Source organism: Bos mutus, chromosome 10, assembly GCF_027580195.1.
Source record: "Bos mutus isolate GX-2022 chromosome 10, NWIPB_WYAK_1.1, whole genome shotgun sequence".
Lineage (NCBI taxonomy): Eukaryota > Metazoa > Chordata > Mammalia > Artiodactyla > Bovidae > Bos > Bos mutus.
In genome coordinates, this window is record NC_091626.1 from 27,727,982 (window position 1) to 27,742,767 (window position 14,786).

At 39.2% G+C, this 14,786-nt stretch overlaps 1 protein-coding gene across 3 annotated transcripts in view; it reads right to left on the reverse strand.

Annotated features, from left to right (window-relative positions):
* Positions 1–14,786, reverse strand: part of EXD2 (exonuclease 3'-5' domain containing 2) — a 62,057-nt gene that overhangs the window by 26,696 nt on the left and 20,575 nt on the right. For 2 of the 3 annotated variants that reach the window (XM_005905739.2, XM_070377661.1), the window contains exon 2: positions 11,385–11,782. In XM_005905739.2, coding sequence (XP_005905801.2) covers positions 11,385–11,735 — 351 coding nt within the window. In that variant the 5' untranslated portion in view covers positions 11,736–11,782. Of the gene's footprint in view, positions 1–11,384; positions 11,783–12,111; positions 12,281–14,786 lie in introns of all 3 variants that reach the window. The other variant, XM_070377660.1, reaches the window with a different exon arrangement.

A 14,786-nucleotide genomic window follows, 5' to 3' on the forward strand; every position in this document is an offset into this window, starting at 1 on the left:
CCCTAAAGCTATCCACGGAACCCAAGTTAAGCATTCAATAAATTTCAATCCTTCTCATTTTTCAGGAGAAGAAAGGTAAGGCCTACAAATGAGGTAAATTGCCTAAACACGGAGAAATTGGGGCAAAGTCAGAACTGGAACCTGAGTTTCCCAATCTGTAGAATGTAGAAGAAATAGTCTAGATCAAGAATCATAAAATTAGGAGGGACTTCATCCTCAGCTTCTACTTCTATACTAAGTAAAACCATGGTTTAACTCACAAAAGCTTTAGGAGTTCCCTTCTCAGGCACTGCTTTATCAGTGAGCGCTACTCCATATCCTCAAATAAAACCAGGTCAGTTTGATCTCCAATGTGTCTGTTTCTTGGGGCTCAGCCAAAGTCAACAAGATCTAGAAGAAATTCAACTACTGGCTCCTGTTCTATAATAATTCACCTGGATGTGGCCAAATCACCTTTTTTTTTTATTAGTACATAATTCCCTCACTGTATAATATAAGGTTTCTCCAAGAAAAAGTAGAAAATCTCCACTTCTAATATTTAGCACTGCTGCTGCTGCTAAGTCGCTTCAGTCGTGTCCGACTCTGTGCGACCCCATAGATGGCAGCCCACCAGGCTCCCCTCCCTGGGATTCTCCAGGCAACAACACTGGAGTGGGTTGCCATTTCCTTCTCCAATGCGTGAAAATGAAAAGTGAAAATGAAGTTGCTCAGTCGTGTCCGACTCCTAGCGACCCCATGGACTGCAGCCTTCCAGGCTCCTCTGTCCATAGGATTTGCCAGGAAAGAGTACTGGAGTGGGGTGCCATTGCCTCCTCCGTTAGCACTGCTAATTTGATATAATACTCACTGCTAATTCCTAAGGCCAGGGATCTTTGAAAATCTTTTCAATCAAGTTCCACTGTCTAAAATACATTAAATAGATAGATAAGTTATCTTTTTAATACTGTTTCTGGATTGTGCTTAATATCTACTGAATGATAATTAAGGTTTTTCCACTAGGAATCCAAATGTTTATGATTTCAATAGGTACCCAATTTATACTGAATGTATAATTGGAGGAATAATGCTTCTAGCAGAATCAATTTGACATAAAGAATAAGCTATCTAGTTTTAATTTCTTATATTTCATCCTCTGCCAACATCTTTTTGCCCTGACATCACTTACTACCCATGGAAAACAATGAAATTCTTGGTTTACCAATGCTATATTTAATAGGAAAAAAATACACCATATTTTAATTTTGTTAGTCTTATGCAATCCAGTGGTCAATGTCTTTTTTCTTCTTTTTGGATTAGTCAACTCATAAAAAATATTTGGGACATACACAATAAATATACACATGCATTTTAAATCGTATAAATGTGGTACTATACTAATGATATAGATGTTATTGAATAAACACAAGAGCAAAAATTTTAAATGGATGATGCCATCAATCATTGTAAACAAAATTTCTAACACTTTTCCCATATTTCAGTGATTTACTTAGAATTGGTTTAGAGATTATGGAAAAGTCTGTGATTCTTTAAATGACCCCACGATGGCAGCAGGGAGCAAAGAAGAATCTGAAACCATATTTATGGGCTGGAACAAAGTTAACTAGCGGTAAAGAATCTGCCTGCAATGCAGGAGCTGCAGGTTCGATACCTGGGTTGGGAAGATCCTCTGGAGGAGGGCATGGCAACCCACTCCAGTATTCTTGCCTGAAGAATCCCAGGGACAGAAGAGCCTGGGGGGCTACAGTCCATAGGGTCGCAAAGAGGACACGACTAAAGCGACTTAGTGTGCACACACATTGAGCACCCCCTCTGTGGAGTTAATGTATCAGTTAAATTAGACCATGGCTTTGAGACAGGAATGAGCTTGTCCATTCGGGTAACAGAATGAAGGCCCAGTGAGGCTGGAAAATAGTAAGAAAGAGGATGGAAAGAGAACAGGAGACAAAATGAGAGATGCTGAGAGGCGAAAGAATGTGAGTCATTAAGAACACATAAGTAATTAAGACATCTTGGTTTTATACAATGCAGTGGAGGCTTTTTTTAGGCAGGGAACTGAGATGATCAAGCATGCATTTTTAAAAGATCACTTTGCTAACTCTGTGGAGAAGGGATCGTAGGTATATAAGAGTCCAAGTAGGGAGGCCAGTCAGGAGGCATTGCAAAGGTGCAGATAAGAAATACTTGAGGCTTGGACTAGGAGGGAAATAGAGGAGATGTAAAGATGTAGACGATGTAAAATCTATTTCAGAGCTAGCATTGGTAATACTTCCTAAATGGAAGGGAAGGGTTAATAGTAAGGAAAAGGGAGGTGACTTCAGGCAAGCCTGAAGCCTAGGCCTGCAGAGGGATGCTCTTGGGAAAATGACCTTCACTTCATTCAGTCTTTATTACACTAATTATTTGCATCTGTTAAGCAAGGTTGTCTATAGTCAGAGACTCCAGAAAAAATCAGGCAAGAGTCAGGGGTCAGAAAGATATTTAACATCTCCATCCCCTGCCTCCAGGAGAAAGGCAATAATAGCTTCTATAGCATGGCAGAATCCTCATTTTGTACAGAATTTATCCATAGTTGCACATCACCATGGGTAACTCGGGGAATCTGGAAACACATACCTCTATCTGGGAGAATGCTGTGTTATTTCCTGCTTTCTATAACTGCTTCTTTGAATTTCCATATATTTTGCCAATAAAGAAACTTAACATTCTATAACTGCCTGTTTGTGTCTGATTTTCAATCATATCACTTCTGTTAGACAACCTGTAAGGGGGAGGATGTCTCTCTGATTTTAATCTTAAAGGTGGAGAAGACTAGGGATAATACAAGTGTGGGAAGAAAAATCAAGAGCTCTGTTAGGAACATATTAAGTCTGAGATGACTATTAGACATTCAAGGGAGGATTCAAGTAGATAGATGGATATAAAGAGCTGGAGTTCTAATTTTGAAAGTCTTCAGCTTATCATGACACTTAAAGCCACAAAACTACATGAGATCCCTTAGAAAAAGAATATAGAGGACATAAGTTAGAGATGCTGACCCACAGATATGTTTAATATTTTTTTTTGGGTCTCCACATTTTAAAAATGGTGTCAGAACTTTTAAATTAGTGGAGCTCACATTTTAAAAAATCTATTATGTTGAGTTTCTTTTTAAAGAACTGGACAATCTGGCAACACTTGGCTTGAACTGCACAGCAGCTTCTTCATTTACATAAGACACAAATTCTCTAATTCACCATAATGTCTTCTCAACACTGAAGCCAACTGTCATTTCCTATTTATCATTGTAGCTGTAAACCACTGTTTCTCCAATACAGAGAAATATTTCTCAGTCCATGTCCCTATCAAAAATAGGAAAATGGAAAATAGATCATAGACCTTGTGTTTAAAGAAAAAAGGAAGGGAACATATTTCTTTATGAAATTGAAAACTATTCCTATGCCTTCAAAAATGCAAAACAATCACTCTACATCATTCACTGACATTTCTTATCTGGACCTTGTAGGCATCTGAGTTTGAACTGGGGTGGGACAGAAGAGACCAAGCATAAGTCATCTCAATATTTAGATATGAGGTAGAAGGGGGATCAGAAAAGGAAAAAGAGGAAGACTAGGGGCTTCCCTGGTGGCTCAGTGGTAAAGAATCCACCTGCCAATGCAGGAGACATGGGTTCGATCCCTGGTCCAGGAAGAGCCCACATGTCTTGGAGCAGCTAAGCCCATGAGCTATTGAGCCTGTGCTCTGAAGCCTGGAAGCTGCCACTACTGAGCCCATGTGCCTCAACTACTGAAGCCTATGCACTCTGGAGCCCGTGCTCTGCAGCAGCAGAAGCCCCCGCAGCGAGAAGCCCTGCACCGCAACTAGAGAAAAGCCTGCGCAGCAGCAAAGACTCAGCACAGCCAAAAATAAAAATGAATTAAACAATTTTTTTTTAAAGAGGAAAGACCAGTAAGATAGGAAATAGGAGAGTGTGATGGCATGAAAGCCAGAGAGAATGTCTCGTGCAGGAATTACACAGATGCTCTGGAGAGCTAGCATAACATGATTCCAAATAGGTGTCCACTGGATTGGAAAACAAGAAAGCCATCAACTTCATCACTTTCAGTGCAGCAGTATGATAGGATGTCAGATTAGAGTAGGTTGAAGAATAGATGGAGAATAGCAAATTATACTCAGGCAAGTAGAAGAAAAGAAATAATGAAGAGCACAAATTGGTGTAATAGAACAAACAAACAATAAAGACCAACAATGCCAGAAGCCGATTTTTTTGAAAAGACTAATAACATTGATAAACACATGGAAGGAGTAATCAAGAAAAAAGAGAGAAGCAAATAAGCAATGTCAAAAATGAAAAAGGAGCCGTCCTCACATATCCATCTGATAGGGAAAAAATTGTTAGAGGATATTATAAACAATACATCTGTAATTTAAAATTTTGAAAAAAAAAAGATTTAGATTAAAAATATAATTTATCAAAACAGACATGAAGAAATAGGAAACATGAATAGCCTCCAAACTATCTTAATATTGTATTCATAATTCAGAAACCTCCCTTAAAAGAAAATTACAGATGGTTTCACCAGTAGATTTTAATCAAACATTTAAGGAAAAAAGAACTGACAATCTTACACAAACTTTTCCAGAGAACACAAAAATAATGAACATCCCTAACCTATTGTATGAAGCCAGCCTCATACTTTAATCAAACTCTGACAAGGTAATTTCTAGAAAGTAGAATTATAAGCCAGTATCCCTCATGAATATAGATTTTTTTAAAAAACACTAGCAAAATGAAATCAGCAATGTATAAGGAGAATAAGACATCATGACCAAGTTGGGTTTATTCCAGGAATTTGAAAATTAATGTATTTCATCACAGCAACAGACTAACGGAGAAAAACGACATACTCATCTCAAGAAATGCAGAAAAGGCACTTGATAAAATTCAACAACTATTCATGATTTAAAAAAACTTTTAAAAAGTTGAAGTATAATTGATTTATAAAATTGTTAGTTTCAGGTGTAGGGCAAAGTGATTCAGTTATATATATATTTCAGATTAATTTCCGTTATAGGTTATTACAAGATATATAATAAACCTTTGCTGTTTATCTATTTTATGTATAACAATTTACATCTGTTAATCCCACACTCCTAGTTTATCCCTCCTCCACCCCCTTTTCCCTTTGTTAAATAGAAAACTGATTTGTTGTCTATGTATGTGAATCTATTACTGTTTCGTATATAGATTCATTTGTATCATATTAGGTGATATCCTAGAATATCTGCCTTTGTCTGACTCAGTATCCTCTGGGTCCATCTATGTTGCTCCAACAACAATATTTCATTTTTCAAAAAAAAAAAAAAACTTCTAGTGAATTCCCTGGCAGTCTGGCAATTAGGACTCCATGCTTTCACTGCCAAGGGCCTGGGTTCACTTCCTGGTTAGGGAACTAAGATCACACAAGCGACCAGAAAAACAAAACAACATAAAAAATCTTAAGTACCAAGAATAGGGACTTCCCTCGTTGTCCCATGGTTAAGCCTCTGTGCTCCCAATGCAGGGGGCCCAGGTTTGGTCCCTGGTCAGGGAACTAGATTTCACACGCTGCAAGGAAGATCCAAGTGCTACAACTAAGACCCAGCACAGCCAAATAAATTAAAAAGAAAAAGAAACCAAGAATAGAATTGAATATATTTAATCTGTAAACAAACCTTACTGCAGATAACATTTGTTGTGTTCAGTTGCTAAGTCATATCCGACTAGGTGAGACCCCATGGACTGCAGAACGCCAGGCTTCCCTGTCCTTCACTATCTCCCAGAGTTTGCCCAGACTAATGTCCATTGAGTCGATGATGCTATGCAACCAACATACTCAATGAGAAAATGTTAAAAGCTGTCATTCTACGATAGGGAATGAATCAAGGATGCCTACTATCACCACTCATACAGTAGGGCAGGAAAAAAAATACAAAGTGTAAGGACTGGAAAGAAAATTCTCACTTCACAGATGACATAACAGTTTACACAGAAATCAAAAAGAATCTACAAGTAATTAGAATTAATAAGTGGGTTTAGTTAAGTTCTTTAATAAAATGACATTTCTATCTATCAGAAACAACATCTTTTAAGATTTCACTTATAATAGAATTTATTAAATCTCAGAAAACTACAAATACATTACTAAGAGAAGTTAATGATCTAAATAAATATTTTTATATTAGAAAACTCAATATTAGAATAAGGTCAATTCCTCACAAACTGATCTATTAGATCCAATGCAATCAAAATATCAAGAATTTTTCTTTGTTAGAACTTGAAAAGTCAGTTCTAAAATATTTAAGGAAATGCAAAGGACTGAGAATATCCAAGACCTTCTGGGAAAATAACAAGATAGACAGTCTTGCTGGGACTTCCTTGGAGGTCCAGTGGTTAAGACTCTGTGCTTCCACTGCAGGGCGGGCACAGGTTCAATCTCTGGTCAGAGAACTTAAGATCAGGACAGGAAGAAAAAAAAGGAAGTGTTGCTGTCACAGATATCGAGAGTCATTACGAAGCAACCGTAACTAAGACAGTTTGTGACCGCCGGTGGAAGAACAGAAAATTAGATTACTAGAGTGTCCAGAAATAGATAAACTCATATACAGATACTTGTTTTATAGTAAAGTATCATTGGAGAAGGAAATGGCAACCCACTCCAGTACTCTTGCCTGAAGACTCCTATGGACGGAGGACCCTGGTGGGCTACAGTCCATGGGGTCACAAAGAGTCGGACACGACTGAGCAAATGCTTAGTAGCAGTAGTTAGTATCACTGCACAGCAGTGAAGAAAAATTTTATCTTTTCAACCAATGGTGCTAGGACAACTGAATATCCATGAGGGGAAAATGAAACTCAACTATACCTCACATCATACACACACACACACTCAATTCCAGATAGAGTATAAAATCTAAATGTGCAAGGTTAAAACTACAAAACTCCAAGAAAATAATATAGGAGAGTACACTCATGACTAGAGAGATAAGGTAAGGCTTGTTATACAGCACTATATAGATTTTTTGATCATCAAGCTTTAAAAGAATGTAAAGGCAATCCACAGAATGGGGGAAGACATTTACAACACATTTAACTCACAAAGCGTTCATAACTATACTATAAAAGAACTCCTATAAATCAGTAAGAAAAAGGAAACTTGATTAAAAAAAAAAAAAGGAGGCAAGTGACTTGAACAGCTACTCCATTAAAAAAAGATATCCAAATGATCAATAAAATTTTTTTAAAAAGATGCTCAATCTCAGGGCTAATCAGGGATATGCAAATTAAAACCACAATAAAATATTACTACACATCCATTAGAAGAGCTAAAATTTTAAAATCTGACAGTACCAGATGTGGACAAGGATATAGGACAAAGGCAGTTTTCATACAGTCTTAGTGAGAAGTTAAATTTTTAGAACCACTTCTGAAAACAGCTGAAAATAACGGGTACACTCATTACTACTGATGAGGGTAAACTAGTTAAAACCATCTGGGAATACAATTTAGCATTATTTATAAGAGTTAAAGATATACATAAAACTCCAAGACCCAGGACTCCACTCATAAATACTGTACGCCCAATAATAAGTGCATTTGTTCACTTCACATTCTTCGAAACAGCCCCAAACCGTGAACAAACCAAAAGTTCATCAACATTAAAATGGATGAACAAATCAGGATATATTCCCACAATGGCCATATGGTAATGAAATCAGTCACTCACAACAACGGTAAACATCACGAGCATAATGTTGGAACAAAGGAAGCCAGACACAAAATACACACTAGATATTTTCATTTACATTAAACTTTAAAAGCAGACAAAACTTAACTACAGTGTCTAGGGATGCATGTTTAAGTAGTAAAAGTATAAAGAAAGACAAGAAAGTAAATACCATAAAATCAAGATAACAGTAACCCTGGTGGGGGGGACAATGATTACAAGGGGCCACAAGGGGAGCTTCTGGGGTGGCTAGCAAATACTGTTGCTTAACCTAGTCTCCAGTTACACACTGTTCTCTTTAGATAAACCATCTAGCTGTTATATTAATATTTTTGTTCTAGGCACTTTTCTTGATGTGTTTTATTTCACAATAAAAAAAAGTTTTAAAAAAAGATTCAAGGAGTAAGTTAAATAGCAGATTACACAAAATGAAAGAAATAAAAAGGGAACTGAAAAGAGACCTGAAGAAATTGTGCAGAATAAATCCAGAGATTAAGACATGTTTAATATAAAAGAGATTACAAGACATGTAGGAGAGCAAAAAAGTTCAGAATATAGCTGATCAAATTTCAGCAAGAAAGAAGAGGTGAAAGAGGAGGGGTGAGAAGAGGAGGAAGAGAAGAAAAAACAGGGTGAAGGCAGCCTTCAAAGAGAATTTAGAACTGAGGTGCAACACCAGTCACCACATCCAGATCTCTCTCTGAATCCCAAGCAGGAAGTACAGAAAGACGACAACACTTAGTCTCTCTTAGATTATTAGTGAATCTTCAGAATCAGCAATTCAAAAAGAAGATATTAAAAGTGTCTACAAAAAATCTGAGTACGTATAAAGAATCAACATTTAGACAGACAGTTACTTTCAACAGCAACAATGGAAGCCAGAAGACAGTGGAAAGCGACCTTGAAACTGATAAGCTGCTAAACGAGAATTTTGTATCCAGTGAAAATATCTTCAAAGATCAAAAGCAAAATAAGGACACTTTCAGAACAATGGGGTTCCCTGATGGCACAGACAGTAAAGAATCTGCCTGCAATGCAAGAGACCCAGGTTCAATCCCTGGGTCTGGAAGATCCTTCGGAGAAGGGAATGGCAACCCACTCCAGTATTCTTGCCTGGAGAATCCCAAATTCAGAGGAGCCTGGGTGGGCTACAGTCTATGGGGTCGCAAAGAGTCAGATACGAATGAGCAACTAACCCTTTCACTTTCACAGAATAATAATAATTAATTTACTATCAATGAGCCCTCAAAAAGTGAACTGCTAAACAACAGCCTTAAAGAGGATGATGCCGGAAAGTTCTGAGATACAAGGAAAGATGAGCAAAGAAAAAGGTAAACACTTTGGTAAATCTAAACAAATACTGACTGTATAAAACAAGGACAAAAATAATAACTAAGCAAATACACAAAAGCAAACGAAAGAGAAAGGGAATCGGAGATGGAAGAATGGAAAGGAGGATGGATGAAGGTTTTTCTGTGGCAGCAATCAGGGAAATGCAATCACACCCGAAGGGAGGAGTGGCATCAGCAGAAGTTCAATACACTGAAAGCTAAAACAAAGGGGGTTTTGGATTATTTGCCACTTTAACTCACTCTGCTATAGTAAACATATCACTATTAAATCAATAGCTGTTACTAACTATTCACTTCATCCTACCCTATTGTTTCTGCAGTTATACTTCATTTGGTTGGAATAATCAAGGTGTTTGACAAATGAGAATTTTCCTAATCTACTAAAGCTCAATGTTTACTAATACTTTCTTCTATTGTTGCTGGTGTAAACATTTCTAAAATAACATAGAAATATGTTAATATTTCTAAAATGACATAATTCTTATACAAACAACTAAAAATTCCCAATCCTTTCCTGATGGCCCAAGGTCACTGGTATAAACTACTACTCAACTATTGCTGATATAAAGAAATCCCCTCAGTAGCTCTGTAAGGCCTTGTGTGAATACTAAACTTTTCCCACAGCATCAGGTGTTCTCTTCTTGGTCATCACTGTATTGGCGTCTTTAGTTCCTCCTACCACCTGTGATCTGATTTGGTGGCAGCTATTCTGCTTGGGGCCTCCTTTGATTACATTTCCTGGCTCCTAACTGTACTCCAGATATCCAGAACACAGAGATAACAGAATCTTGGCAAGGTAGTATGCTGAATTAATAAGAGATGTGGAAAATTCTTAAGAGATAGGAATAACAGACCTCCTGACCTGCCTCCTGAGAAATCTGTATGCAGGTCAGGAAGCAACAGTTAGAACTGGACATGGAACAACAGACTGGTTCCAAATAGGAAAAGGAGTACGTCAAGGCTGTATATTGTCACCTGATTATTTAACTTATATGCAGAGTACATCATGAGAAATGCTGGACTGGATGAAGCACAAGCTGGAATCAAGATTGCTGGGAGAAATATCAATAACCTCAAATATGATGATGACACCACCCTTATAGTAGAAAGGGAAGAAGAACTAAAGAGCCTCTTGATGAAAGTGAAAGAGGAGAGTGAAAAAGTTGGCTTAAACCTCAACATTCAGAAAACTAAGATCATGGCATCCAGTCCTATCACTTCAAGGCAAATAGATGGGAAACAGTGGAAACAGTGACAGATTTTATTTTGGGGGGCTCCAAAATCACCACAGATGGTGACTGCAGCCATGAAATTAAAAGATGCTTACTCCTTGGAAGAAAAGTTATGACCAACCTAGACAGCATATTAAAAAAGCAGAGACATTACTTTGCCAACAAAGGTCCATCTAGTCAAGGCTATGGTTTTTCCAGTCAGAGAAGGCAATGGCACCCCACTCCAGTACTTTTGCCTGGAAAATCCCATGGATGGAGGAGCCTGGTAGGCTGCAGTCCATGGGGTCGCTAAGAGTCAGACACGACTGAGCGACTTCGCTTTCACTTTTCACTTTCATGCACTGGAGAAGGAAATGGCAACCCACTCCAGCGTTCTTGCCTGGAGAATCCCAGGGACGGGGGAGCCTGGTGACTGCCATCTATGGGGTCACACAGAGTCGGACACAACTGAAGTGACTTAGCATAGCATAGCATAGCATAGCATAGCATAGCATAGCATGGTTTTTCCAGTAGTCATGTATGGATGTGAGAGTTGGACTATAAAGAAAGCTGAGTGGCGAAGAATTGATGCTTTTGAACTGTGATGTTGGAGAAGACTCTTGAGAGTCCCTTGGACTGCAAGGATATCTAACCAGTCCATCCTAAAGGAAATCAGTCCTGAATATTCATTGGAAGGACTGATGCTAAAGCTGAAACTCCAACACTTTGGCCACCTGATGTGAAGAGCTGACTCATTTGAAAAGACCCTGATGCTGGGAAAGATTGAAGGCGGGAGGAGAAGGGGACAACAGAGGATGAGATGATTGGATGGCATCACCAACTCAATAAACATGAGTTTGAGCAAACTCCGGGAGTTGGTGATGGACTGGGAGGTCTGGCGTTTTGTAGTCCGTGGGGTTGCAAAGAGTCGGACATGACTAAGCAACTGAACTGAACTAAGAACAAGCTAATTCTCCTTTAATCTTATCCTCTATTTGACTACTCAAGACCTCTGGAAAAGTGGAAAATACTTGTTTCAGTTTTGCTTTTTAACTTACCCACTCACAATCAATTCCAAGCACTGGAAAATCTTCTATCTCACTCCTAAGTGAGGGCTCAATTTGATCCCACTCCGCCTCCTGAGACACAGTCATCACCTTTGCTCCGAGGATCCTCTCTTCCCATGAGGCTCTGGGGGCAATGGAGTGCGGCTGGTCCTCTCCTGGAGCAGGCAGCTCTCTCCCGCCTGGCACTTGCTGCTGCTGCTGCTGCTGCTGCTGCGACAGCCGCCGCCGGGTCACCGGGCTTGATTTACTCCTCCGGCGCTGGAAGCCCTTCCACAGGACAAACCCTCCGACAGCCACCCCAAGAAGGGTGGTCACTGTCAAGGCCACTAAGTGTTTAGACATCTTCAACTTTCCTGCTGTTTAGGAAAGCATATCACTAACCCCGCAATCTGAAAAACAAACAGCAACACTATATTTACAAACAGAATTTGAAGCTACACAGAAACAAGTACCCCCTCCACCCCAAAAAAAAAAGGTTCCATTCACAATCCACGTAACCACAAACTTAAACAATCGCCACAAATTTCTATGTGAAACAGTGCTATTTTAATTTTCCCCCCTTTTGGTATGTCCTGTACTCTACTTCTGGGCTTCCCAGATGGCTCAGTGGCAAAGAATCTGTCTGTCATTGCAGGAAAATGCAGGAGAACAGGGTTCGATCCCTGGGTAGGGAAGATAAGCAGGAGAAGGAAACAGCAACCCACTCTAGTATTCTTACCCGGAGAATCCCACGGACAGAGGAGCCTGGAGGGCTACAGTCCACAGCGTCACAGAGAGTCGGACAGGACTGAGCGATTGAGCACACACGCAGGTGCTCTACCTGTATCTCCATCCTCATCCAAGGAAAAAACCCTGCCCTCTATCAGTTGCCCAGGGCTCTCTTAATCCTACAAAATCAAAATAGAAAAAATCTAGACTCTTACTTCCACTTGCTGATGTAATGTGAGTAAATTTTAGTTAATGGGTCTTCCTTGGGTTGTTTGTGCTTAAACCCTCAATTTCTAACAGTTGAACAGAAACATCTGCTTTGCAATTTGAAAAATCTAATCACCAGCGAGTTGGTGGGGAGACTTTTACTTTTCTAGAAGGTGTGAGCTGTAGGGGATGGAACACACAGGCCTGAGTAAATGTGGACTTTCTGTTGTTTCAGAAGTTCTCAGTAGTTCTCCCATAGAAAACACATTCAATTACTGAGGATAAACTAGGGCAATGCAAAAGAGAAGACAGGCTAGAATGAAAAAGAGCAGAACTTAGAGAGCCAAGAGGGGGCTGCAATTTGAAATGTTCACAAGGTCAAAACAGGATAACATAAATAAGTGAAGCAAGCCAAGTGCAAGAGAAAATTGACACAGATGTCCTATTAAATATGTAGGCACTGTCTTCCTTTCTATCACAAAATAGTTTCTTCTACATTTTTCATATGTGAAATAAAATTTATTATTTTAGGGCAAGACAAGAAAACCAAAAAATTTTTTCTGTCCTTTGGCCTCCTCTCTCTTCCCACTGTGCATTATGTATCTGCACTATGCATTAACCTAAACTTGCCCATCGGCAGAAATACCTGCTCAGTCATAAAGAGCAATATTCTCTTAGCATCAATAAGACAACTCCTCAGAGATAACATTCCTTCTTGATCTCACAAGGGATCACATGGCACTTAGATCTTGGTAATATAAATGGGCAATAATACAACATCTGATGTACAGCCCTAGGTCCCAAAAATCTTTTATAACTGTGCCTTGACTTCTCAGTGATGGAACAATTCTCAGCTTTCTGAGATGTTCTTCCCAGGTTACAATCCTCCAATTTGGCTCAAATAAAACCTTTCATTTCTTCCTTGGATTAACTGATTAACTTTTTTACCGATACTTACAATATGGTTTTTGACCACCTATCTTTTGCTTTCCTATTTTTGATAGAAAACATAGGTATATACTACTATTTCTGTACTATTTTTAAAACAACAGTAAAAGTGGAACAATAGGGAATGGCTATCCACTCCAGTATTCTTGTCTGGAGAATTCCAAGAACAGAGCCTGGCAGGCTACAGTCCATGGGGTCGAAAAGAGTGGGACACGGCTGAGCGACGAAGACTTTCCCTTTCACAAGGGTAACAATAAATGCCAAGTGGCCTTTGGCCTCTGTAATGGAGGGAAAACGTGGGAGAGCGATCATCGAGCACCAGCTGCTGTGCTCTTCCTCACCTATTTGCGAAGTAGACCCAGTATATTCAGATTATCTTGATGACTTAAGAGAAGTTAGATACCTGAATTTTATGTGAAATGTCACCGTTTTCAAGTGTCAGCAACAAATTTAGTTTCTGAAACCCTGCCAGCAAAATAAAAAAAGTCTGAGGTTTCAATAAATTTTAAAAATAATTTAAAACTTAAACTATTTTGGGTTCTGGGGCTACCCATCTGTAGTCTCTGACCTAAAATCTACACTGTTCAAAGACACAGCAATTTGCTAGACCCCACCTATACTTTTCAAATAGCCATGTATAGATGTGAGAGTTGGACCATAAAGAAGGCTGCTGTGCTTAGTCACTCAGTCATGTCTGACTCTTTGCAAACCCATGTACTAAAGCCCATGAGGCTCCACTATCCATGGGGATTCTCCAAGACAAGAATACTGGAGTGGGTTGCCCTGCCCTCCTTCAGGGGATCTTCCCAACCCAGGGATCGAACTCAGGTCTCCCACACTGCAGGCGGATTCTTTACCTTCTGAGCCACCAAAGTAGCCCAAAGAAGGCTGGGCACCAAAGAATTGATGTTTTCAAATTGTGGTGCTGGAGAAGCTTCTTGAGAGTCCCTTGGACAGCAAGGAGATCAAACCAGTCAATCCCAAAGGAAATCAACCCTGAATTGGAAGGACTGATGCTGAAGCTGAAGCTTCAGTTCTTTGGCCACCTGATGCAAAGAGCCGCAAACTCTAGGGGATAGTGAAGGACAGGGAAGCCTGGCATGCTGCAGCCCATGGGGTCGCAGAGTCGAAGAGGACTTAGCAAATGAACAACAATACTGCTCTGTGACTCTTGGTTTCCATTCAACGTGTACTTGATTTTGTTTCAGCCACACCACATGGCTTTTGGGATCTCAGTTCAAGACCAGAGATTGAACCCGGGCCACCAAAGAAAGCCCAGGATCCTAACCAAAAAGCCACCAAGGAACTCCCAATGTGTACTGTTTTTATCAATTTTTATAAGTTTCAACAACAAATTTTTTTAAATACTTTAATATTTACAACAACTGATCATTATGCCTACAGAGACATTCAGCACTGGAGAGAAAATGGAATCACAACAGTTATTACAGTACTAATGAAAACAATAAAATGGCTATGCTTCTCTTAAAATACATTTTTGCAGAAAAATAACAATAACCTCAGATATGC